At 42.9% G+C, this 27,133-nt stretch overlaps 1 protein-coding gene across 11 annotated transcripts in view; it reads right to left on the minus strand.

Moving 5' to 3' along the window:
- Positions 1 to 17,059: 17,059 nt before the first annotated feature.
- Positions 17,060 to 27,133, minus strand: part of NEO1 (neogenin 1) — a 175,527-nt gene continuing 165,453 nt past the window's right edge. For all 11 annotated transcript variants that reach the window (XM_077264145.1, XM_077264149.1, XM_077264148.1 and 8 more), the window contains 3 exons: positions 22,535 to 22,792; positions 21,581 to 21,711; positions 17,060 to 18,098 (listed from right to left, as the gene is read on the minus strand). In XM_077264145.1, coding sequence (XP_077120260.1) covers positions 18,015 to 18,098; positions 21,581 to 21,711; positions 22,535 to 22,792 — 473 coding nt within the window. In that variant the 3' untranslated portion in view covers positions 17,060 to 18,014. The remainder of the gene's footprint in view (positions 18,099 to 21,580; positions 21,712 to 22,534; positions 22,793 to 27,133) is intronic.

Raw genomic sequence — 27,133 nt, forward strand, 5'->3', positions numbered from 1 at the left:
CTTTAATGCAAAATTGAAACTCATATATTATATAGAGTCATTACAGAGGGGTCTATTTCAAGTGTTTATTTCTGTTAATGTTGATGATTATGGCTTGCAACCAATGAAAATGGTCAAAATATAAACAAACAAACAGTGCTTTCAGACCTCAAATAATGCAAAGGCAATACGTTCTTAATCATTTCGAAACAACAATACTAATGTTTTAACTCAGGAAGAGTTCAGAAATCAATATTTTGTGGAATAACCATGATTTCTAATCACAGCTTTCATGTGTCTTGGCATGCTTTCCACCAGTCTTTCTCACTTCTTCTGGCGCAAAAATTTAGCAGTTCTTTGTTGGATGGCTTGTGACTATCCATCATCCTTTTGATTACATTCCAGAGGTTTTCACTGGGGTTCAGGGCTGGAGATTGGGCTGCCCATGACAGGGTTTTGATGTGGTGTTCTCTTAATTTTTGCCAGAGCTTTATATTATATAGAGTCATTACAAACAGAGCAATCTATTTTAATTGTTTAGTTCTGTTAATGTTTATGATTATGGCTTACAGCCAATGAACATCCAAAAGTCACACACGTGAACTCGATCAGATTATGTTTACCAAATGGGGACCCGGATATTGGAAGAAGGCTACTACACATAAGCCTACTCAAGAGGCCCTTCAACGACTGATCCTCGTCTGTGGGACGCAGAAGTGTGTGCCATCTTATCAGACGGTAGGGGTGGTCAGGACCCCTGGTAAAGAGTTTGTAATCCTGCCTCCTGAGTGAGAAACTATATTATACCTTCCAGTGGGGACTCATCGTAACCTCGATGGGTTGGAAGTGATTGTTCAGCCTGTGGTAGGTGGAGGAGTGGACCAAGAAGTCATGATAGCTCGTACGATAGCTGTGGTCCAGAGAGGGCACGTCCCCATAAGAGCTTTGAATGTGGGCCCCGGGGAGGTCACCTTGCCACGAGAGCCAGATCTGGCCCTGGTGTACTTACATAAGGGTGAAGTGGTGAGTCAGAAGGAGATATCTTTATCGCTGAAAGGTGCAGAGTGGACCCTAGCAATTGCTGCGGGGGCCGAAGAGACCCCATCCCCGTAGTGGAGGGGTCATCCTTGATCAAATGGAAGTGGATGTAAATGCTCTGGGCCCTGAGCGTGTGCAAGCGACAAAAGCTATGCTGTGGGAAAATCAGGCCACATTCGCCCGTCACGCCAAGGATTTAGGCTGTACTGAAGCCATCACGCATGAGATACCGACCGGGGAAGAGATACCGACCGGGGAAGCTCGTCCAATTCGAGAACGATACCGGCAGATCCCGCCCAAGATCTACCAAGAGGTTAAGACATTACTGAGGCAGATGCTGGATTCAGGAGTAGTGCAGAGTAGTCAGAGCCCTTGGGCAGCCCCGGTGGTGCTCGTCAAGAAAAAGGATGGGACCATCCGGTTCTGTGTGGATTACAGGAAACTCAATGCCTGCACTGTTCGAGACTCATATCCATTACCCCGCATTGAGGAATCCTTGACAGCGTTGGGGAAAGCCAAGTACTTCTCCACCTTGGACCTAGCAAGCGAATACTGGCAAGTAGCCGTGGCAGAGAAAGACAAAGAAAAAAAACGCCTTCATCCTGCCTATGGGGCTGTTTGAGTTTAACCAGATGCCTTTTGGGCTCTCCAATGCTCTGGGCACATTTCAACGGCTGATGGAAAAGTGTTTGGGAGACTTAAATTTTGAGGCTACCCTGATCTATCTGGATGACATCATTGTTTTCGGCCTCATTCGAAGAACACCTTGCCTGGCTTGGACAGGTAGTCGGAAGACGGTGGGCTCATAACCTGAAGGTGAAGCCAAAGAAGTGCCACCTCTTCAAAGAGAGATCGAGTACCTGGGCCACATAGTGTCGCAAGATGGAGTTCTGCCCTCACCAGAAAAAGTGGCTGCTATCCAGAAGTGGCCAGTCCCTCGAACAGTGAGAGAACTCCAGGTCTTTCTGGGGCTCGCCGGGTACTGCCGCCGGTTTGTCAAAGACTTTGCAAAGGTGGCGGGTCCTCTGAATGAGCTGCTGAGGGAGACCGCCGGAGTGCCAAAGACCCAGAACATCCTTTGGGCCCAGAGACAAGATGTAGCCTTCCAGGCTATAAAGAATACCCCTTACTTCAGCCCCAATTTTGGCCTACGCAGATTTCGATTAACCGTTTCTGTTGTACACAGACAGTAGCCTTCATGGACTCGGTGCAGTACTTTCGCAGATACAGGATGGACATGAGTCATCGGGTATGCCAGCAGGTCCCTGCGAGACAGCGAGGGAAACCCCCACAATTTCAGCTCCTTCCAGTTAGAGTTCCTGGCCCTGGTGTGGGCCATGACAGAGGTTTGTGGGATTCCTGACAGGGACCAAGATTCAAGTTCGAACAGACAATAATCCCCTGGCCCACCTTGAGAATGCTAAATTGGGGGCCGTAGAAAAACAGTGGGTGGCTTGCCTAGCCAAGTTTGACTTTACCACCCGTTATCACTCTGCTACCGAAAATGCAAATGCTGACGGGCTGTCAAGAGTCACTGTGGAGACTCCAGTGGGGGATCTCGATGAACAACTCGAAGAGGAAGAAACACCAGACTTTCGTAAGTTTAAGCCCCCAGTGGTTGCGGTCCAGTCAAGAAGGGAGGCCTGCGCATTACCCCGGTCCCTGGGGAGAACCAATGAGGACGGTAGTCTCCCTGCACTGTGGTAGTCCCCGGCCATCGCTTCATTTGCAGAAGCCGACAAATGAATCATCGGCTATTCTGCTGTCTATGAAATATAAAGAGATATATATATATATGTGTGTGTGTGTCACTGATATATATATATATATATATATATAAACCTACTCTATGTGTATATATGCAATCTATCTGCAGATGAGCACACAATCCTAGATTAACATTGGTCCGAATTCCATCCGATTTTTTAATTGGATTGAATTAGTCCGATTTCATCGCAAGTGGGCAACAGCCCTAAATCTGTTATCGCTGTGATTGTATTGACCCAAAAAACAAGTTTTTGTAGAGGGTTTTTTTGCTCATTTTTCCTCCTAAAATTTGGAGCAGAAAGTAATCAAAATATATTATTTACTCTGAAGTGGTAGTAAAAACTTCAACTAATTCTGCACAAAAAGCCCGCATATGGCTCTGTTGGTGGAAAAGAAAAACAATTCTCAAAATAAGGTAATGCAAACTAAAAAAAAAAAAAAAAACACACTTTTTTTTACTGTGTTAAAATAGCAAAACTTAAAAAAAATATATATATATATATATATATATATATATATATATACACACAAACTCTTCAAAAAAATAAAGGGAACACTTAAGCAACAGAATATAACTCCAAGTAAATAAAACTTCTGTGAAATCAAACTGTCCACTTAGGAAGCAACACTTTTTGACAATCAATTTCAAATGCTGCTGTGCAGATGGAATAGACAGCAGAAGGAAGTTATTGGTAATTATCAAGACACACTCAATAATGGAGTGATTCTGCAGGTGGAGACCACAGACCACATCTCAGTAACAATGCTTTCTGGCTGATGTTTTGGTCACTTTTGAATGTTGGTTGTGCTTTCACACTCGTGGGTAGCATGAGACGGACTCTACAACCCACACGTGGCTCAGGTAGTGCAGCTCATCCAGGATGGCACATCAATGCGAGCTGTGGCAAGGAGGTTTGCTGTGTCTGTCAGCGTAGTGTCCAGAGGCTGGAGGCGCTACCAAGAGACAGGCCAGTACACCAGAAGATGTGGAGGGGGCCATAGGAGGGCAACAACCCAGCAGCACGACCGCTACCTCAGCCTTTGTGCAAGAGCCCTGCAAAATTACCTCCAGCAGGCCACAAATGTGCATGTGTCTGTACAAACGATTAGAAGCTGACTCCATAAGGATGCCTGACGTCCAAAGATGCTGGTTGTGCTCAGAGCCCAAGACGGTGCAGGATGCTTGGCATTTGCCACAGAACACCAGGATTAGCAAATTCGCCTTTGGGGCCCTGTGCTCTTCACAGATGAAAGCAGGGTCACACTGAGCACATGTGACAGACGTGACAGTCTGGAGACGAAATTCGCCTTTGGGGCCCTGTGCTCTTCACAGATGAAAGCAGGGTCACACTGAGCACATGTGACAGACGTGACAGTCTGGAGACGTCGCTGAGAGCGATCTGCTGCCTGCAACATCCTTCAGCATGACCAGTGTGGCAGTGGGTCAGTAATGGTGTGGGGTGGCATTTCTTTGGAGGGCCGCACAGCCCTCCATGTGCTCGCCAGAGGTAGCCTGACTGCCATTAGGTACCGAGATGAGATCCTCAGATGCCTTGTGAGACCATATGTTGGCCCTGGGTTCCTCTTAATGCAGGACAATGCCAGACCCTCATGTGGCTGGAGTGTGGCAACAGTTCCTGCAAGATTATATTATTATTGGGGGAATCATTTCGATACCTACTTCCAAGACTAACTCCTTGTGCTGTTAGGCTACTTTCACACTTACGTTGTTTAGAATCAGTCAATGCGTCATTTTGGGAAAAAAACACATCCTGCAAATTTGCCCGCAGGATACGTTTTTTTTTCCCATAGACTTGTATTACCGACGGATCGCGACATATGGCCACATGTTTCGTCCGTCGTGCACTGGTTGCGTCGGATTTTGGCAGCCCGTCGTCTGGAAAAAACGTTCAAGGGAACATTTTTCTGTGCGTTGTATCCTGTTTTTCCGTCTGCGCATGCCCGGCAGGAAATATGTCTCTTTCCTCCCAGGGACTGCAGATGGAAATGTGAAAGGACACACTTCCGTCGGTACGTCGCGCCAACGCTTTGTGACGGGCGACTACCGATGGAAATGTGAAAGTAGCCTTAACTGCCCCTGTCTACCTATATGAGCTGCTTTGCTGTGTGACTTTTCCCGCTATGCCTTTTACTTGTTTTGTATACAATTATAAATAAATTAAATTTTATTCACCTCTTGAACTGCAAAAACTGTCTTTTGGTGTTTTGTTTTAGTCTTATTGAATCATGCAGTTAGTCCTGTATTTTGTCCATATATGCACTGGGGATGCCATCTAGTTCTATTACCTATTCGATTTTCTCTTTGATTTATTATTCTCCAGTTCGCCTGTTATCTTCTACTAATGCAGGACAATGCCAGATCTCATGTGGCTGGAGTGTGTCAGCAGTTCCTGCAAGATGAAAGGATTGAAGCTAAGGACTGGCCCGCCCGTTCCACGGACCTGAATCCGATTGAACACATCTGGGCATCATGTCTCGCACCATCCACTGTCACGCTGCACCACAGACTGTCTAGGAGTTGGTGGATGCTTAAGTCCAGTCTGGGAGGAGATCCCTCAAGAGACCATCCGCTGCCTCATCAGGAGCATGCCCAGGCATTGTAGGGAGATCATACAGGCACGTGGAGGCCGCTCACACTACTGAGCATCATTTCCTTGTCTTGAGGCATTTCCAATGAAGTTGGATCAGCCTGTAACTTCATTTTCCACTTTGATTTTGAGCATCATTCTAACTCCAGACCTCTGTGGGAAATTAGTTGTGATTTACGTTAACCATTTTTAGGTTTTATTGTTTTCAACACATTCCACTACGTAATGAATAAAGATTTACAACTGGAATATTTCATTCAGTGATATCTAGGATGTGGGATTTTAGTGTTCCCTTTATTTTTTTGAGCGGATATATATATATATATATATATATATATTTTATTTATATATATTCCGCTGTGACTTGTGACCCGATGCAGCCTGTCTTTTTAAGTGTGCACAAAAGTGCAGTCAACCACACTTGTGTGCACTTCTGAAAAGAACACAGCTGAACAGAGGCCTGGCGGAGTCAAGACTAACTCTTTTGCCTCGTTATAGTGAATATATCCCTCAGGGGTTTTCATCTGAATCATTTCACTCAGAGATTTAGATGGAAACCCCGATGTAAGTGCATAGGGTAGAGCACTGGATAAATGTGATCCCAAATGTTTTGTAAAATGTTCCCAATAAAAGCTTCAACTCAATCCACAAAAAAAGATCGTCCCCACTCAGGCCCATCGTCTGTTAATGGAAATATAGGGAGTTTCCATGTTACTGGTAGTACAAAGGCTCTGGAAAAGCGCTCTGGCTTTTTGCACGCCACAAGAAATTCAGCAAATTCTGCGCTCCCAAATAACCCCCTCCCTTCTGAGTTTAAACCACATTTAGTATCCACATGATTGGCATTACTGTAGCAGTGAGTGCCCTCTTAATTTGTGGGTGCGTATCTCCAGAAGCATGACCTGGGCACTACCACATACTGGTCACCAAAACGGCAGTTTGCAATTTTCACTCAGCAACATTCACTGCTGCTTGTTTCTGGAAAACCATTGAGTCAAAAATCGTCACTACACCTGTACATAAATTCCCAAAGGGGTATAATTTCCATAATGGAGTCACTTGAGGGGGGATTCTACTCTTCTAGCACTTAGGGGCTCGGTATATGACTCCGCAAACTATTCTTGGAAAATCTGTACTGCAGGAGGCAAATCGTGCTCCCTCCTTCCCGAGTCTCGCCATATGGGAATTTCCACATTCAGAAATTGTGGGACAAATTTTGGTGTAATTTTAACCCAGTTCCCCATGTGAAAATGTAAAATTTTTAGCTAACTTCCAAAATAAGGTCACTTGTGGGGGATTTCTGCAGCTTGTGCATTTCAGGGGTTCTTCAAATGCAAGATGGAGCCTGCAATCTATCCCGGCCAAAATTGTGTGCCAGACGTTAAATAGTTCTCTTTCCTCTACAAACTCTTTTGTGCGGCCAAACAGTTGTTTTATAAAATTCTGTGAAGCACCTGTGGGTTTAAAACGCTTATCAAACCCTTAGATAAATTCCTTGACAAGGTTATAATTTCCAAAACTGGGGTCACTTGTCAGGAGTTCCTGCTGTTTTGGCACTCTGGGGCTCTCCAAATGAGAGATGGAATCCATAGTCTATTACACCCAAAATTGCATGCCAAAAGTCAAATTGAGCCCCTGCCCGAGCCTCGTTGTGTACCATAAATGTACTGTTTCAACATGCATGGATTATCTGCAGACTCGGTAGAAAATGAATTCCACTATTTGTTGTGCAAACTGTTCTGTTACCATTAGGAAAATTTAAAATTTGGGGCCAAAGGAACATGTTCATGAAAAAAAACCCCCTAAAATTGTCATTTTTGGCACCTAAGTTATAATCTTTGATGAAGCACCTGGGGGCCCTAGAATGTTGACTACACTCCTAGATGAATCCCTTGAAGGGTGTAGCTTTTAAAATTTGGTTAATTACGGATCACGCCTCCCTCTAAAGAGTGGTGACGTCAGTGATGTCATTGCTCCTCAGACGTTCCTGGTCCCTCTGGACTACAACAGACTTGTGTGGGAACTTTTCTTTCTAATAAATTGGTGAATGATGGATAGTGGGGGGGGAGTGTTTTATTTGAATAAAGTATTTTTGTGTTTTTTTTCTGAGGTCAGCTGTGTTTTTGGACACTACACAGCTGAAAAAACATAGTAACAGAGGCCGAAAAAAGACATTTGTCCATCCAGATCCTATATTCCATCAGAATAAATTCCCAGAACTACGTCCTTATGAAGTACCTAATAACTGTAAGACACAATATTATTACGCTCCAGGAAGACATCCAGGCCTCTATTGAACCCCTCGACTGAGTTGGCCATCACCACCCCCTAAGGCAAGGAATTCCAGATCCTCACTGCCCTAACAGTAAAGAATCCTCTTCTATGTTGGAAAAACCTTCTCTCTTCCAGACACACATAATGTTCCCTTATGACCGTCACCTTCCTTGGTATACAAAGATCCTCGGAGAGATATTTGTATTGTCCCCTTATATACTTATACATGGTTATTAGATCGCCCCTCAGTCGCCTTTTTTCTAGACTGAGTAATTAGTAATAAATTTTGCTAATCTCTCTGGGTATTGTAGTTCCCCCATCCCTTTTATTAATTTTGTTGCCCTCCTTTGTACTCGCTCTAGTTCCATTATATCCTTCCTGAGCACCGGTGCCCCAAACTGTACACAGTACTCCTTGTGCAGTCTAACCAGAGATTTGTACAGAGGCAGTATAATGCTCTCATCATGTGTATCCAGACCACTTAATGCACCCCATGATCCTTTTTGCCTTGGCAGCTGCTGCCTGGCACTAGCTGCTCCACGTAAGTTTATCATTAACTAGGATCCCCAAGTCCTTCTCCCTGTCAGATTTACCCAGTGGTTTCCCTTTCAGTGTGTAATTGTGATATTGATTCCTTCTTCCCTTGTGTGTAACCATACATTTATCATTGTTAAACCGCATCTGCCACCTTTCAGCCCAAGTCTCCAACTTATCCAGATCCATCTGAAGCAGAATACTATCTTCTCTTGTATTGACTGCTTTACATAGCTTTATATCATCTGCAAATATCGATATTTTACTGTGTAAACCTTCTACCAGATCGTTAATAAATATGTTGAAGAGAATAGGTCCCAACACCGACCCCTGCGGTACCCCACTCGTCTCAGTGACCCAGTTAGAGAATATACCATTTATAACCACCCTCTGCTTTCTATCACTAAGCCAGTTACTTAGCCATTTACACACATTTTCCCCTAGACCCAGCATTCTCATTTTGTGTATCAACTAGTGATGAGCGCGTGTACTCGTTGCTCGGGTGATCTCCGAGTATTTGTTAGTGTTCGGAGATAAGTTTTCATCGCCTCAGCTGAATGATTTACAGCTACTAGATAGCTTGATTACATGTGAGGATTTCCTAGCAACCAGGCAACCCCCACATGTACTCAGCCTGGCTAATAGCTGTAAATCATTCAGCTGAGGTGATGAAAACTTAATCTCCGAACACCAACAAATACTCAGAGATCACCGGAGCGTGTTCGGGAAAACCCGAGCAACGAGATCAATCGCTCTTCTCTAATACCAACCTCTTGTGTGGCATGGTATCAAACGCTTTGGAAAAATCAAGATATACCACGTCCAACGACTCACCTTGGTACAGGTTATAGCTTACCTCTTCATAAAAACTGATTAGATTGGTTTAACAGGAGCGATTCCTCATAAACCCATGCTGAGATGGAGTTAAACAGCTATTGTCATTGAGATAATCCAGAATAACATCCGCCAGAAACCCTTCAAATATTTTACCAACAATAGAGGTTAGACTTACTGGCCTATAATTTCCAGGTTCAGTTTTAGAGCCCTTTTAGAATATTGGTACCACATTTGCTATGCCCCAGTCCTGTAGAACAGACCCCGTCGCTATAGAGTCCATATATATATATATATATATATATATATATATATATATATATATATATATATATATATATATATATATATTAAAGAAAAAGGAACAGCACAACACTTGTACTTATCTTCGGTTGCAGGGCCCCAGGCAACCAGTCCAATGATTGCACCAGATTCACAGAGATTCAAAGAAGAGGCAGCACTCCATTGTTAAAGTGAAACATGTGGTAGGTTTAATCGACCCACATAGCCGGGCGACGTTTCAGCTCAATCTGAGCCTTTATCAAGCTTGATAAAGGCTCAGATTGAGCTGAAACGTCGCCCGGCTATGTGGGTCGATTAAACCTACCACATGTTTCACTTTAACAATGGAGTGCTGCCTCTTCTTTGAATCTCTCTCTCTCTCTCTCTATATATATATATATATATATATATATATATATATATCTAATATATAAAGCTGAATGTGTGTATGTATGTATGTGTGTATGTATGTCCGGGATTGGCATCTGAACCGTCGCAGCTACAGCCACAAAATTTTGCACAGTCACACGTCTGGACCCCGAGAGCGTCATAGGCTATGTTGTGAGGTGAAATTTTAACCCCGCGCTTTCCAATTCACCAAACAATTTTGCCCCTATCTACATAATGGGGAAAAAGTGAAAGGAAAAGTGTTGGAGGCGTTGCAGCTACAGGCACAAAATTTTGCAGTCACACGTCTGGACCCCGAGAGCGTCAAAGCTATGTTGTGAGGTGAAATTTTAACCCCACGCTTTCCAATTCACCAAACAATTTTGCCCCTATCTACATAATGGGGAAAAAATGAAAGGAAAAGTGTTGGAGGCAAATTAACAGCTGCCAGATGTGAACAAGGGGGACTTAAAGAATGAGAGCGATGGCGCCAAAGAGTATATACTGTACAGTTGCTAAGGTGGGGCCCCGACATGGGATAATCACCACAACACCACGGGGATATGAACACACAAAATGCGCCACACACTACCACGTGCTCGAACACATATACCACCCTCAGCGCACATTTCACCACACATACACCAACCTCGCCACATAAAAGTCGAAACACAAAAGTCGCCGCTCAAAACTCGCCACGCGCAAAACTCTCCACATGCAAAACTCGCCACACGTGCAAAACTCACCTCATGGAAAACTCGCCACACACATAACTTGCACACGTGGAAAAATTGCCACATGCACAAAAGTTGCAACACATGCAAAAGTTGCCTCACACAAAACTTGCACATACTCAAAAGGCACCACACAAAACTCGCCACGCGCAAAACTCGCCATGCGCAAAACTTGCTGCACACAACTTGCTACACTAACCTGTCACATGCAACTCGACACACAAAAAGTTGCTACACGCATGTCGCCACACAAAACTCATCTCACAAAAGTCGCTACATGCATGTCGCCACACGCAACTCAACACACAACTTGACACACGAAACTCGCCCTAAAACACACACAAGTCTGGTATTATCCTTCAAAAATAAAAATCTGATTAATAAGCTGAAAAACTACAAGAGCAACAAATGTACCATATAGGAATCCGGCAGCTGTCAGTCACATGACCAGTCTATTATGTGTATGTGTGAGCTAATATATACTGCCAGGGTGTGGGCTTACTGTTGGCTGGAGATTTATCAGGCTGCCAATTTAGCTTACAAATACTGAGGTAAAAATACTGACCAAATAACGTGTGAACGAGGTCTAATACAGGAGGAGATGACACAGGTATATACTATTTACAGGGGAGATGACACACAGGTATATACTATATGCAGGAGGAGATGACACGCAGATATATACTATATACAGGAGAGATGACACACAGGTATATACTATATAGAGGAGGAGATGACATACAGGTACATACTACATACAGCAGGAGATGACATACAGGTATATACTATATACAGAAGGAGATGACACACAGGTATATACTATATACAGGAGCAGATTACCTACAGGTATATAGTATATACAGGAGGAGATGACATACAGGTATATGCTATGTATAGGAGGAGATGACATACAAGTATATACTATATACAGGAGGAGATGACACAGATATATACTATATATAGGTGAGATGACACAGGTATATACTATATACAGGAGATTACATACAGGTATATACTATATATAGGAGATGACATACAGGTATATACTATATACAGGGGAGATGACACACAGCAGGTATATAACTATATACAGGGGAGATGACATACAGGTATATACTATATATAAGGGAGATGACAAACATGTATATACTGAGGTGAAAATGAGAGGTGTGAGGTGAAAATGAAAACATGTGAGTGCAAAATGAGAGGAGTGAGGGAAAATAGTGGAGTGATCGGAAAATGAGAGATGTGAGGTCGAAATGACAAGTGTTAGGGGGAATGAGAGGAGTGAGGGGGAAAATAAGAGGCGTGAGGGGGAAAATGAGAGGTGTTAGGGAGAAAATGAGAGATGTGAGGGGGAAAATGAAAGATGTGATGGGGCAAATGAGAGGCGTGATGGGAAAATAAGAGAAGTGAGGTGCTATAACTAACCACAGATATTTACTATGCCCAGGCAACGCCGGGCTCTTCAGCTAGCTTAGATTTACAATCTCCATGCTTTTCTCATGGTCAACTTTATGTGGCCTGTTCAAGAGTTGGAACAGCCAAAAATCTGTTTGTCTTTGCACCTGAAGGAAAAACTAAGAATGTCGTTTATCAAAAGGCTCTCGAATAAGTAGTAGAAGATTACTTCACATTACTTGGCCAATTTAGTTAAATCTGTGTGGAATATCTCTGGTGTTGAAATATATGTTGTAAAATGCTTCTATTAGCTTAGTTTTTGCCTTTTAATAATTACATTTCTATCTATTTGTTTTGTGGTTTTTTTGTGCAGAATAAATTTTTGTTAACACATTCTATTTTGCTAACAGCAGTTATTACCCCGGGCGAAGCCGGGTAGTACAGCTAGTAAATATATATATATATATATATATATATATATATATATATATATATATATATATATAAGAAATAATGGTTTGTCTATTACATTACTTCGTTCTCTTAATACTAATGTGTGTATGCCATCTGGACCCGGAGATTTATCTATTTTAATCTTATTTAGCCGGTTTCGCACCTCTTCTTTGGTTAGATCGGTGACCCTTAATATAGGGTTTTCTTTGTCTCTCGGCATTTCAGCTAGCATTTTATTTTCCACCGTGAATACCGTGGAGAAGAAGGTGTTTAATATATTAACGTTTTCCTCGTCATCTACAGCCATTCTTTCCTCACAATTTTTTAAGGGGCCTACACTTTCACTTTTGATTGTTTTACTATTGATATAGTTGAAGAACAGTTTGGGATTAGTTTTACTCTCCTTAGCAATGTGCTTCTCTGTTTCCTTTTTGGCAGCTATAATTAGTCTTTTAGATAAAGTATTTTTCTCCCTATAGTTTTTAGAGCTTCAATGGTGCCATCCTGCTTTAGTAGTTTAAATGCTTTCTTTTTAATGTTAATTGCCCCTCTTACTTCTTTGTTTAGCCACATTGGGTTTTTCCTATTTCTTGTCCCTTTTATTCCCACAAGGTATAAATCGCTTACAGTCCCTATTTGGGATGGTTTTATACATTTCCCATTTATTATCTGTATTCTTATTTCTGAGGATATTGTCCCAGTCAACCAGATTAAGGGCATCTCTAAGCTGGTCAAACTTTGCCTTCCTAAAGTTCAGTGTTTTTGTGACTCCCTGACAAGTCCTCCTAGCGAAAGACAAGTGAAACTGTACAATATTGTGGTCGCTATTTCCTAGATGCCCGACCACCTGCAGATTTGTTATTCTGTCAGGTCTATTAGATAGTATTAGGTCTAAAAGTGCTGCTCCTCTGGTTGGATTCTGCACCAATTGGGAAAGATAATGTTTCTTGGTTATTAGCAGAAACCTGTTGCCTTTATGGGTTTCGCAGGTCTCTGTTTCCCAGGTAATATCCGGGTAGTTAAAGTCCCCCATAACAAGAACTTCATTATGGGCTGCAGTTTCATCTATCTGCCTTAGTAGTAGACTTTCCATGATTTCTGTTATATTTGGGGGGTTTGTAACAGACCCCAATGAGAATTTTGTTACTATTTTTCCCTCCATGTATTTCGACCCATATGAACTCTACATCCTCATTCCCTTCACTAATATCCTCCCTTAAAGTGGACTTTAGACAAGACTTTACATAAAGACAAACCCCTCCTCCTCGAAGATTTTTACTATCCTAAGCCCCATTACCCCAATTGACACCAAAGCAATCGAGAAGAGTAAAATAAAGCTCAAAAAATGGTGCATCTAATGTGATGGTATTTTAGGCTGGGAAGGGCTCAATAATCCCAATTTTCCCAATCTGGAATGGGATTAGCATAAACTGTACTAAAGTGCTAGTGCTAAAAGATATTCATCTACTGTAACTGCTATATCTGCAATCTGCATAGTGCATAAAGATAGCAGTGCACTATGCAGATTGCAGACATAGCAGTTATGGTAGATGAATATCTTTTAGCACTAGCACTTTAGTACAGTTTATGCAGGTTTACGCTCATCCCATCCAAGATTACAATGGTTAGTGGGTGTCATGCCTTCTAACACCTGACTCATGCTACTGATTGCCTATGTACTTTGCTAACTTAATAAAAAATCATGATACTTTTTACACTGACGATTTACTCCAGTTTTTTTGGTATTGAAATTCAGGTTTGGGAGTGTTCATTATTAATATCTTTTGGCCCTGATACAGTTAGGCATAGTCATTTACATGGTTGTACTACTATGTACTCTGCTCTAGGAATATTGTTTCAAAATTTGCAATGTAACTGCTTTCTTATTTTCATGCTAATTGAAGCATTTCAACAACTTGAGATTAACATTTAAGGGTAAGTTCACACAGGGCGTTTTTGCTGCTTTTTTTTCTCCACTCACAGATATCCCCCCCTTTTTTTAAAAAAAAATAAAATAAATACTTTTAAACTGTTTATTAAATCTTAGTAAAAAACCTTAATGGATTAGATAATTAACATCACACCAACACCACAAGAAGAAAACAAACCAAGGGGGGTGCCTACCCCTAAACTGGCCTATCTCAACCTACCTACCTGCGGAGGTTGGCACCCTAGACCTGCGCAGTGGCGCCCCCGCTCCTCGGTGGCTCTCCCTGCTCACCCTGATGGGCCCTGTAGTGGCAGGGAGTGAGGAAGATGGTGAAATGGGTAGGTGAGAAAGAAGAGAGGTATGTGTGCAGTATTATAGAGCTTTACTTCTGTAAAGGCAGCTGGAACAGTTCTCCTTAGCTTATTAGCTACACAAATATTCTGGTAGTGCGAACAGAGGCTATAATTCAAACTGCCCTAAGTTGAATTGGATATTGTCAGTATCTCTCTAAGAATTAAATATATCTGTAACTAAAACTATTCAGCTAGATGTTATAATATGACAAATGATGTCTTACAAAAAAATTGAAAAGATACCTTTCTGCTTTTTTTTCTGCAGCAAAACCTGATCATCGTGGCAGGAAAGAACCTGTGCCAAAAAAGCAGGTTTAGGTGCGTTTTTGCCACGTTTTGGTGTGTTTTTTCATGATTTTATTTTCTCTTTGTGCATGCCAATTAAGTTGAGTGCACACAGAGAAAAAAAACAACTTCCTGTAGATAGAATGAATAAATAGATTGATAGAATAGATAGAATGGATAGATAGATTGATAGAATAAATAGATTGATAGAATAGATAGAATGGATAGATTGATAGAATAGATCGATACATTACCTGCAGTAACCTCTTCACCGGCATTTTCCCACGGTATAGAGGTTACCTCAGGTCAGGCTGTGAGGGAGCACAGGCTCGGTGACGTCACCGCTCGTTACTGAGCCTGCGCCTGCTCCGTCTCATTCATTCCCCAGTAGCTTACAGCCGGGAGCTGTCGCATTAGCTGCGCTCCGAGTTATAAGCTTTATCTCCCCCAGATACTGAGTGGGACACTCGTTATATTGGACTACGATGGATCAGGGAGTAAACATTTGCTTTTTCATTTTATTTTTATTACAAAAGATCGATGGCTTCGCTTGGAATGGCAGAACAATAAAAAGATTGCAAAACTGTGTGTTTTATTTCATTAAAACTTTTTTCTGCACGTGTGTGTGTTTTATTTAACCCTTTAACTCCTATAGGATTAGTAATGGATAGGTGTCTTATTGACACCTCTCCATTACTAAGCTGGCTTAATGTCACATTACAAAAGTAAGGTGACATTAACTCCTCATTACCCCGCTTGCCACTGCTACAGGGCAAGTGGGAAGAGCCGGGCAAAGTGCCAGAATTGGGCATCTAATAGATGCGCCTTTTCTGGGCAGCTGCGGGCTGTGTTTTTTTTTTTAGGCTGGGGGGGCCTATATCAATGGCCCCTTACCAGCCTGAGAATATCAGCCCCCAACCAGCAAGGCTGGTTGTAAAAAATGGGGGGGACCACAAGCCGTTTTTTTTAATTATTTAAATAAATATTGATAACTAGCCTTGCTGAAGCTGACAGCTGAGGGTTGCAGCCCCCAGCTGTGATTTTTTTTCTGGCTGGTTATCAAAATTAGAGGGGAACCCACACCGCTTTTTTTTTTTAAATTATTTATTTATAGTGTAGGAGCGGCAGATGAAAACTCCCATCCGCTGCTCCTGCTCTCACTGTAATTAGCGGCTGTAGGTGTCAGATGATGGGAGCAGTAATCCCATCAGCTGACACCAGTGAACGGAAGTGAAGTTTATACCTCCGATCACAGCTGAGCGCTCCCCACTGTCTTCTGACAGCGGGGATCCGTGGCTCTCTGACCGGCGGGGATGATTTCCCCGCTGATTAGAAGCGGTGTTTGCCGGGCTGTCATACATATGACAGCGTATCAAACACTGTAATGTACGGCCCCCCTTCAAGTGAATGGGGATCGGGTCCACTCTGCTGGATGATAGGCTGCATGGACGAATCATGCAGCCTGCCATCCAGAGGTAGCAGAGCCGAGTGTGACGTCACATCCGGCTGTCCTTCACTTTTCTGCAGCAAATACGGTGCAAGAAACGTCAACCTTGGGTATTAGCAGCGTTTTTTCCCCATCCATTCAAGTCAATGGGTGGAAAACGTTGGAAAAACACTGGAAAAACGCTGAAAGAAGTGACATGCACTATGTCCCAAAAACGCAGCAAAGCACAAAATACTGATCACACAAAAAAACAATGTGTGTGCATGAGATTTCTGAAATCTCAGAGGCTTTGCTGGTACTGTAAAAAGCAGCTGAAAGTTAGCATAAAAAACGCAGCAAAAACACCCTGTGTGAACTTACCCTAAAAGTTTAAAAATATTTCAAATTGTAAAATTTCTGATATTTTCATAAATAAGCAAAAATCAGATCAACCTAAAATTTACCACACAGTACAATGTCCTGAAAAAAATTCTCAGAATAGCTGGGACATGTGAAAGTATTCTAAAGTTAATACAAATACAAAGTGACATGTCATATCTGATTTGAAAAATTTGGCCTGGTCAGGAAAGTGAAAACAGGGTTTTGTTTGAAAGGGTTAAACCAACCACTTGTAAGCTTATAAGAAGTTGTTTGGATCAAGAACTATAGGACATACCTAATGCTTACATGTGTAGGTGCGATTGCTCCCGATAAAGAACTGTCAACATGTTCGGCTGTCAGAATACAACAGCATACAAGACCATGGAAAACAATTTGATTGAATAAAAAAGTGTATTGAAATCCAATACCAAATAATAATCATGATGTTATAAAAAAAAGTCACAATAAAAAGATACATTCTAAACACTACAGAGAAAGCAATAAAAAAAATGAATTTCTGTACAGAAAAGACAGGGTGCAGTGGAGAATAGGACAATATACAGAAGGATATGTGGGGATGGTGGATTTCATTTACAACACAAGGAAGTCACACAAGATGGAAAATTTGATATGTGAAAGTGCTGAAACCAGCTTTGTTAAAAGAAGGCTCCTTTATGTCTCTTCTCGTAGCCACTACTGACAGGTATGACCAAAGGCTTCTCCGTGTTAGCAAATGAGGAAACTGTTCCGTCTTTAGAGCTCACATGTTCTGCACAGATCCGAGCCTCCATCTAGCTGCAGCAGTTCAATACAGTTAGCTCATTAGGTCTCAAGCCTTCAAAATGGACGGAGATGTGGAAAAAACATCTAGCCAAAATTTAGGAATGGTGGGGGAGTAACACTGTTTTAAGTCTCACAGAGGCTGGAGGGGGAGTTGCTGCCAACTGATGTGCTCTGCAGCCTAGAAACACTGCACAAAATACAACCGTCCTTTTGAATTCCTGCTGGCCACAACGTGGGGCGTAATACTGAGCCACAGCAACAGGGTGATGACCCATCCGCGGTAAAAAGAACAAAAGCAATGGCAATACACAATATTCCTCCATGGATTACATAAAATTTCTCTTTTTTGTTTCATATAAACCCCGCAAAAATCTTATAAATCAGAGGAAATAAGGTACAGAATACCAGGCCTCAGCCCTTGGTGGTTGCCACAGTAGAAACAGCCTGGGCTCCCCACTTGCTTCTAGTCTGTACATTTTGGTGTGGCACAAAAGGCCCTTGAAGGGCTGAACTGCCTCTGTCCATACAGTGTCAAGTATGCCTCTGTGGTGGGGATGTGTTCTTTCATGCTGTGGTTATGGCGTTCAGATCCTTCATCAGGCCTTCAAGGTGAGCCATCTCTTTGCTTAGCTCGTCTGGTTCATAGCTCTAAGAGGAAAAAAAGCAACAAATTGTATCAATTAAAGTGCAAAGTGAATGAACGAAAAAATATAAATCAAATCAATATTTGGTGTGACCACCCTTAATCTTCAAAACAGCACTGATTCTTCTAGGTACACTTTCATATAGTTTTAAAAGGAGCTCGGCAGGGAGGTTGTTCCAAACATCTTGGGATAACTAACCACAGATCTTGTGTGGATGCAGGCTTGCATAAAAGCTTCTGCCTCTTCATGAAGTACCAATGAGGTACTGAGGCTGTGATGAGGGTTTTGTGTTGGCCGTATCTTCACTTCAAGGACTCCTTGTTCTTCACTTTGGATAACTCAATCAAATCGGCTGTATGTTTGGGGTCAATGTCCAGCATCAGAATAAATTTGGAGCCAGTCAGATGCCTCCCTAAGTATATGTATTTCTTAACATGGTGGACACCAATAAAATGGCAACGAGATTCAGTGGTCGGCCAAAGAAGAATAGTGCAACCAAACATAGGCATGGACATCTTCTGATTTCAAAGGGAAGTAAGCACAACTGACAGCAATCAGTGGGACAAAACCAAACCAATTTACCGTTCTATGAAGACCACTTTTGGCCAGACTTCTCCGAAGATATGTGGCCAAAAGGTCATACCTTTGATATGGGAACAAGGCCAAGTAATTCAACTATACACAAAAACAAAATCTGGAGTGCAGAAAAATGGCAGCATGTGCTCCGGACTGATGAGACAAAATGACTATACCAGAAGGCAGCTTGCTCAGTGACGGGGTGGAGAGCGGAACAATAATGAGTGTCTGCAGGCAACAGTGAATCATGATGGAGGTTTATTTCAAGTTTGAGGTTGCAGTTCGGCAAATAAAGCTTTTAGATTTTCTTAGGATGAATGGTTTTGTAAATGCTGAGAAATGCAATATCATTTGGGAGGCAAATAATTGGATATAAATTTATTCTGCAGCGGAACAATGACCTTTGGAGTCCTGGAAGTGATGATCTGGCCTCCAAAAAGTGCTGATCAACATCGAGTTTGTATGGGATGACATAAAGAGGCAGATGGATTGGCACAAGTCTTCATCCACAGAACAACTATGGTTGGTTCTCCAAAATGTTTGGAACAACCTTCCTGCTGAATTCATTCAAAAACTGCATGCAAGGTAACCTAGAATAATTGTTTGATCGGCAATGGACAGTCACATCAAATATCGATTTGATTCAGAAATCTGCAATATTCTTCACACATACACATATATGTATATATGTATGAATTAAAATATTGCAGATATCAAAGGCTCATAATATTAAAAATAATATCTGTCAAAGGCAGTTAGTCTGTGCTTCGTGATAGCAAAAGAAGTTTCTTGAAAATAAAACGAAAATAGAGTCAATGGATAAAAAAAAAAAAAAAAAAAAAAAAAGAATTTGAAGAAAATTTGAAAGAAACTACACTTCCTACATTTACTATTGATGACCGGAAATAAATGTAAGCATTTTTTACGTTAATTATGTATGTACTAGAAAAGCATAATTTAAAGGGAATTTTATTTTTTTTTTTTGCAACAACTGAAAAAATAAAAAGTACTAATGTTTTAATAAAAAAAAAATTTTTTAATTGTATAAAATATGAAAAACAAAAACGTTTTTATATTTTAAACGTAGAAACACCAGGGGGAGCAGCTGTTGAAATTTGCCATGAAAACCTAGTGTAGTGCGAGCTCGCATTATGACTGCAATAAAAGCAGATCTGCTCCATGGGTCTAATGTCACTGCTTCCCTCCATTTGTGGCGGTTTGCAAAAGGACAAGGGAGGATGAAGTTTAGGATCAGCAGCCACTTTGTTGGTGAGTAAAGTGATCGTCTGTGAAACCACCAAAAGTGTTTTTTTTTTTTAATGGATACTAACTTCTTTATTTAGAAATTTTACAAGTGGATGAACCCACTGTATTCTTCAATAGTTTCTCTGTATCCCACATGGTAGGATTATCTATACAGCCTGTGTCACACATGCATGGCTCAGCAACCTGTGTAACATATGACAGGATTAGATACACGGATCAGTATACTGCAACACGCATGATGGGCTTAGATACATGGCTCAGCAGACTGCATCACACATGACGGGGCTTAGATACGTGGCTCTGCTCAGTCCCCTGCATTACACAACAGGCTTAGATACATGGCTGCTTCACACATGATGGGCTTAGATACACGGCTCAGCAGACTGCATCACACATGACGGGGCTTAGATACGTGGCTCTGGTCAGTCCCCTGCATTACACAACAGGCTTAGATACATGGCTGCTTCACACATGATGGGCTTAGATACACGGCTCAGCAGACTGCATCACACATGATGGGGCTTAGATACGTGGCTCTGCTCTGTCCCCTGCATCATCACACATCAGACTTAGATACATGGCTGCTTCACACATGATGGGCTTAGCTATACGGCTCAGCAGACTGCATCACACATGACGGGGCTTAGATACGTGGCTCTGCTCAGTCAGAGTAAAACCTCATTCAGATGTCTGTAATGTAAAGATTTCTGAATGAGTTTTTACATTGACTGAGCACAGCCAAGGCAGTGTTCAGGGCACAGCAGCATGATGATTTTTTCTTTTTTACTGTGCTCTGAACACGGCGGTGAGCACAGGTCAGCAGACTGACACTGTACTGCTCATGTCCGGCTACCGAGCTGTCCTCACCACTGGAAGACGTCAGCACCGTAGCACTGTTCTCACTGCTCAGGGCACGGCTGTGGCGGTGACTGCCCAGCACCACCTGTCACCGCTCACTACTGAACACTGAGCTGTGACAGGGGGAAAATTGTATCTTAGAGCACAGCTACGGGAAGCAAAAAATGGCACCTGGCTCCCCCCACAGCTTTGGACTGGACAGCCCAGTTCCCAGCTGAGGCAGCCACAGTGTGTGAGATGCAGTCGGATACTGAAGGCAGGTTCCTATGGCCTGGGGCGGCCGTATCTGTGATGTATGAGTGAAGTGGTCAGACAATTAAGCACCAGCAAATAAAAATGGCAGCCTCAGTGGCTGCAGAAATATAATAGATGCAGGTTTATTTATATTGTTTTTAAAATAAATGATTATATAATTATTAAAGCAAAAATAGAAGTTCTAATATTTCCTTTAGAGTGAAGTCTTATCATTAATTCTTTTTATTGCCATTGACACTTTTTTTTGGAATTCTCTGAAAAACCTGCTGCTATCAAGAAGCACCGACTAAAAGCCTCTGAAAGATGTTCTTCTTAATCCAATGTGCCTCTGATTTGTGCAAACCTGTATTGATATCTTCCCTTATTTCAACTAAATGGGGGAAATCAGCAACTGGACCACCACGCAAAGATGAAGACACACAAAGTGATGGTGAAAAGCGAACATGCTTATATTAAATATGTATTACAAAATATGTTTAATATTAAAAAAAATTCTCTAATAAAAAGGTAGTGGAAGAAGAATATACATACACATTCTGAGCCCTCAAGCATCCTGCTGGTCTCTAGTGGTTCAGGGGCACTGGGCACCGTAACCTGAAGTGGAGGGCGAACCCTTCCCAAGGTCCCAAGTGATGCAGTTTTCACTGAGAGCGCAGAGGAAGCTGGAAATACAGCAAAATAAATCACACAAAGACACAACTGGATAAGCACGCATACCGGATAAGCACGCATACCGGATAAGCACGCATACAGGATAAGCACGCATACAGGATAAGCACGCATACAGGATAAGCACGCATACAGGATAAGCACGCATACAGGATAAGCACGCATACAGGATAAGCACGCATACCGGATAAGCACGCATACCGGATAAGCACGCATACAGGATAAGCACGCATACAGGATAAGCACGCATACAGGATAAGCACGCATACAGGATAAGCACGCATACCGGATAAGCACGCATACCGGATAAGCACGCATACAGGATAAGCACGCATACAGGATAAGCACGCATACAGGATAAGCACGCATACAGGATAAGCACGCATACAGGATAAGCACGCATACAGGATAAGCACGCATACAGGATAAGCACGCATACAGGATAAGCACGCATACAGGATAAGCACGCATACAGGATAAGCACGCATACAGGATAAGCACGCATACAGGATAAGCACGCATACAGGATAAGCACGCATACAGGATAAGCACGCATACAGGATAAGCAAGCATACAGGATAAGCAAGCATACAGGATAAGCAAGCATACAGGATAAGCAAGTATACAGGATAAGCAAGTATACAGGATAAGCACGCATACAGGATAAGCAAGCATACAGGATAAGCACGCATACAGGATAAGCAAGCATACAGGATAAGCACGCATACAGGATAAGCACGCATACAGGATAAGCAAGCATACAGGATAAGCAAGCATACAGGATAAGCTTATACTTTGTGAATTCTTTCAATTTACCTTGCTGTGCCAAAAGCGGAGAGCTAGGCAACGGTTCATAGGCTGAGCCAGGCGCTGGCGCAGGAACAGCTGGCACTGCAAAGCTCTTCAAGGGATGAGATGGTCTGATATGTGCGGTAGGAATGCCGGGACCAGAATCTTCATCCATTGAACCAGGCAGAAAACTCCCTCCTGGGGGATCGGGGTCTTCAGGACCAGTCTGTGAAGAGGATGATGCAGCCACTACTGTATCACAGCTGGGAGTGTGACGGACAGACTCTAAATGGTTAAAAGATAGGAGTGTTAGTCCAACGATAAAAAAAAGTATATATATGCCCAAGTGTTATGATATAGATCTAAAAGTGGTATAATTGCCAAACACTGAAAGGGGAAAAGCGGTGACATAACAATACTGAGAAACTGACTGCAACCAGATCCGAAGGAGAAGGAGGCCCGCACGATTTCCCGGCCACATATTGCCTTTAAAGGGGTTGTCCACTACTAGGACAAACCCCTTCTTGATCAAAATGTTTTGCCTTCATAAAATAATAAAGCCTATACTCCCCTCCTGTGCTGGCACCATTCACACGTTATTGGCACTCCATCTCCCGAAGCTTCCGTGCGGTTGTTGTGACACGTGATGCCGAGACCCATTCAGTGCTGGTGTCACTGTCTCTACCTTCGGAAAAATCGAAGTCCGGGCTGCAGCAGATCTCCGACTTCCTCTTCATGCTCAATTCAACAGGAGGCGCTGATAGTCTCACAACAACAGCGTGGGAGCCTCGGGTGAGCGAGTGCCGACCCCGCGGGAGGAGAGAATAGGCTTTATTATATTATCGGGGCCAGGCTTAGGGTATAACAAGACGTTGTCCAAGTAGTAGACAACTTCTTTAACTGAATCGTCAGAAAGTGGACGTGTTGCAGAGCAGACAGCCCTCGGCTCATTGCCCTGCCTCTTACACTGCTTTAGATCTGTGGCCTACCAAAGGTCAGGAGTGCCCAGGATGCAGAGAGGAGGAGGAGGAGGAGGAGGAGGACCACAAAGCTTGTCATGGAATTTTTTTTTCATTATTTCTTATTAAAAATCTGAGCATGGGAGGACTCAAAGAGAGACAATCATTGTATGGGGGCATAAAGGAGGACTTATATATTGTACAGGTGAATGAAGGTGGACACGAGTATTGCTTGGAGTCACAAAGGACACCAGATTATTGCACGAGAGCACAAAGGGGACATGATTTTTGTACACAAATTAGAAAAGAAAAACAGCACCAAAACAATAGCATTGAAAAGTTGAAGTTATTTTGTATGTTTGCTTTGGATTGCATACACATTAACCACTTCACAACATGACGTACAGCGTGAGCAATATGCAGTCTCCTGAGTCTGATGAAAGCTCAAGATGATTGATTTCCTTTAGAAGATGATAATGGCTAATTTAAGAGTCAGAAAGCAATAGAACTGGGACAGGGATGGGCAATGCTTGGACTTGTCAGCGGCTATCCCCACCCAAGAGTGACTGCATGTATTTCTATGCAGCCGTCATGGTCAGGATGGGATAGCCGCTGGCCAGTCAGAGCACTGAGTTGCGATCCCTGTCTGAGTTATACAGCCGCCTGACTCTTCCCCAACATCCGCGGATCAAGCAGGACTCCACCCGCCGCTGTTAACTTGTCAAGTTTTGCAGTCAATCTGACAGCATGCCTGCAGGGGACACACTATTCTATTCGCCCATTGGCGTGCCAGTGATATGATCGCGGGGCAGTGAACGGTTGCCATAACGGCCAGGGATCTGCTGAAGACCCCTGTGGTTGTCATGACAGTGCTCCTGTGCAAGCCAGACCATGACTAGCCTTCATAGGAGATCGTAATTCTTGCTATACACAGCAATACCATAGTATTGCTGGGTACAGTACAAGCGATCAGTCGATCGCAAGGTCAACTAACAAATACTGGGAAAAGTAAAAAAAAAAAAAAAAATCTCCCCCAGTCCTTAAGCGGTTAATCATTAGATGCCAACTCTCCCTTTTGTGTTACTCTCCACTTTACTGACTGGATGAAGGTGAAATCAGTGTTGTCTGATAAAGTAATATCAAAGCAATTGTTTGGAGAAAAGTGTTTGTTTTTTTTTTTTTATTTGTGAACTAAGGAGTGGCATCTTACCCGCACACCCGTACATGTATGTGGAGTGCCATGTTGCTATACAGCATGACATCTGTATGGAGGCTCAAAATGAGACAATTTTTGTAAGGGGGCACAGAGGGAACATGAATATTGTATAGGTGCACAAATGTGACACTTTTGGATTCGGATACTGTACCCGTGTTCTGGCCTCGGCTGTGATACTGTGTGTCTGTAATAAGCTTGGTTTATTACGGCTAGATTGGCATAAATACATGACACCAGTGGATGACCGCTGGATGTTTGCTCTGTGCAGTGGATATGTAGGTGGATCAGTACATGGATTCTCCTCATTCTGTGGGTCTGGATGAGACAAATTTGCAGTTTTTTTCCCAGTTTACATCCTAGAGAAGAATGAACACTGTCTGTTCTTCTCACAAATGATTTTTATCTACTTCACAATCAAATCAGAGCATTTTTTCAGCTTCACATGAATAGAGTATAAAATACCCTAATCATTATCACTGGATGTGGATAGTTAGAGGATTTATGGAATTTATGCTAAAATCCTGATCAAACGGAAGGTGTGAACATACCCAATCTGTATATGAGCTTAGTTGCTTTAGCGCATGTATGTGGTGACTATCTGGCGGTGGCAGTGGAGGTGGACAGATTTAGAGTTTAGTGCATAATGGTAATTGCGCAGCCTATAGGTACCTTTAATGTGGGCATATTTAGGATGACTGCCTAGGTGGCGTGATATACAGGCCTGGCAGCCACATGTGTGCCCAAACTAAAAGATATTTAACCGCTTCCTAATTTCATTTTTTAATGCACTGCGGGAAAAATGGTTGGTGGCAATAATAGGCCTATAGAGTTTGTAAATCATTGTTTCTTAAATCCAGATCTCAAGTACCGTATATACTCGAGTATAAGCCGACCCGAGTATAAGCCGACCCCCCTAATTTTGCCACAAAAAACTGGGAAAACTTATTGACTCGAGTATAAGCCTAGGGTAGGAAATGCAGCAGCTACCGATGAATTTCAAAATTAAAAATAGATGCTCCATACCGTTCATTATGGCCCCATAGATGCTCCATATAAAGCTGTGCCACATATAATGCTCTGCACCGTTCATTATGGCCCCATAGATGCTCCATATAAAGCTGTGCCATATATAATGCTCTGCACCGTTCATTATGGCCCCATAGATTCTCCACATAAAGCTGTGCCATATAGAATGCTCTGCACCATTCATTATGGCCCCATAGATGCTCCACATAAAGCTGTGCCATATATAATGCTCTGCACCGTTCATTATGGCCCCATAGATGCTCCTTATAAAGCTGTGCCATATATAATGCTCTGCACCGTTCATTATGGCCCCATAGATGCTCCACATAAAGCTGTGCCCCATATAGAATGCTCTGCACCGTTCAGTATGGACCCATAGATGCTCCACATAAAGCTGCCCCATATATAATGCTCTGCACCGTTCATTATGGCCCCATAGATGCTCCATAGAATGCTGTGCCATATACAATGCTCTGCACCGTTGATTATTGCCCCATAGATGCTCCATAGAAAGCTGTGCCATATATAATGCTCTGCACCGTTCATTATGGCCCCATAGATGCTCCATAGAAAGCTGTGCCATATACAATGCTCTGCACCGTTGATTATTGCCCCATAGAAAGCTGTGCCATATACAATGCTCTGCACCGTTGATTATTGCCCCATAGATGCTCCATAGAAAGCTGTGCCATATACAATGCTCTGCACCGTTGATTATTGCCCCATAGATGCTCCATAGAAAGCTGTGCCATATACAATGCTCTGCACCGTTGATTATTGCCCCATAGAAAGCTGTGCCATATACAATGCTCTGCACCGCTGATCATTGCCCCATAGAAAGCTGTGCCATATGCAATGCTCTGCACCGTTCAGTATGGCCCCATAGATGCTCCATATAAAGCTGTGCAATATATAATGCTGCTGCTGCAATGAAAAAAAAAAACGACATACTCACCTCTCTTGCTTGCAGCTCCTCAGCGTCCCGTCTCGGCTTCTCTCCGCACTGACTGTTCAGGCAGAGGGCAGCGCGCACACTAGTACGTCATCGCGCCCTCTGACCTGAACAGTCAGAGCAAGAGGACGGGAAGACGGAGCGGCGCCCGGCGGGTGGAACGTGGACAGGTAACTATGACATACTCACCTAGTCCCGGCGCTCCCCCTGCCCGTCCCACGGTCTCCGGGTGCCGCAGCCTCTTCCTCTGTCAGCGGTCACCGTTACAGCTCATTAGAGAAATGAATATGCGGCTCCACCCCTATGGGAGTGGAGTCCATATTCATAACTTTAATGAGCGGTACCATGTGACCGCTGAACAGGGGAAGAGCTGCGGCACCGAAGACCGTGGGACGGTGAGTATGCGACACGCTCTCTCCCGCCCACCGCCGACCGTGACTCGAGTATAAGCCGAGAGGGGCACTTTCAGCCCA

This window comes from Ranitomeya variabilis, chromosome 5 (assembly GCF_051348905.1).
Source record: "Ranitomeya variabilis isolate aRanVar5 chromosome 5, aRanVar5.hap1, whole genome shotgun sequence".
In the NCBI taxonomy this organism is placed as follows: domain Eukaryota; kingdom Metazoa; phylum Chordata; class Amphibia; order Anura; family Dendrobatidae; genus Ranitomeya; species Ranitomeya variabilis.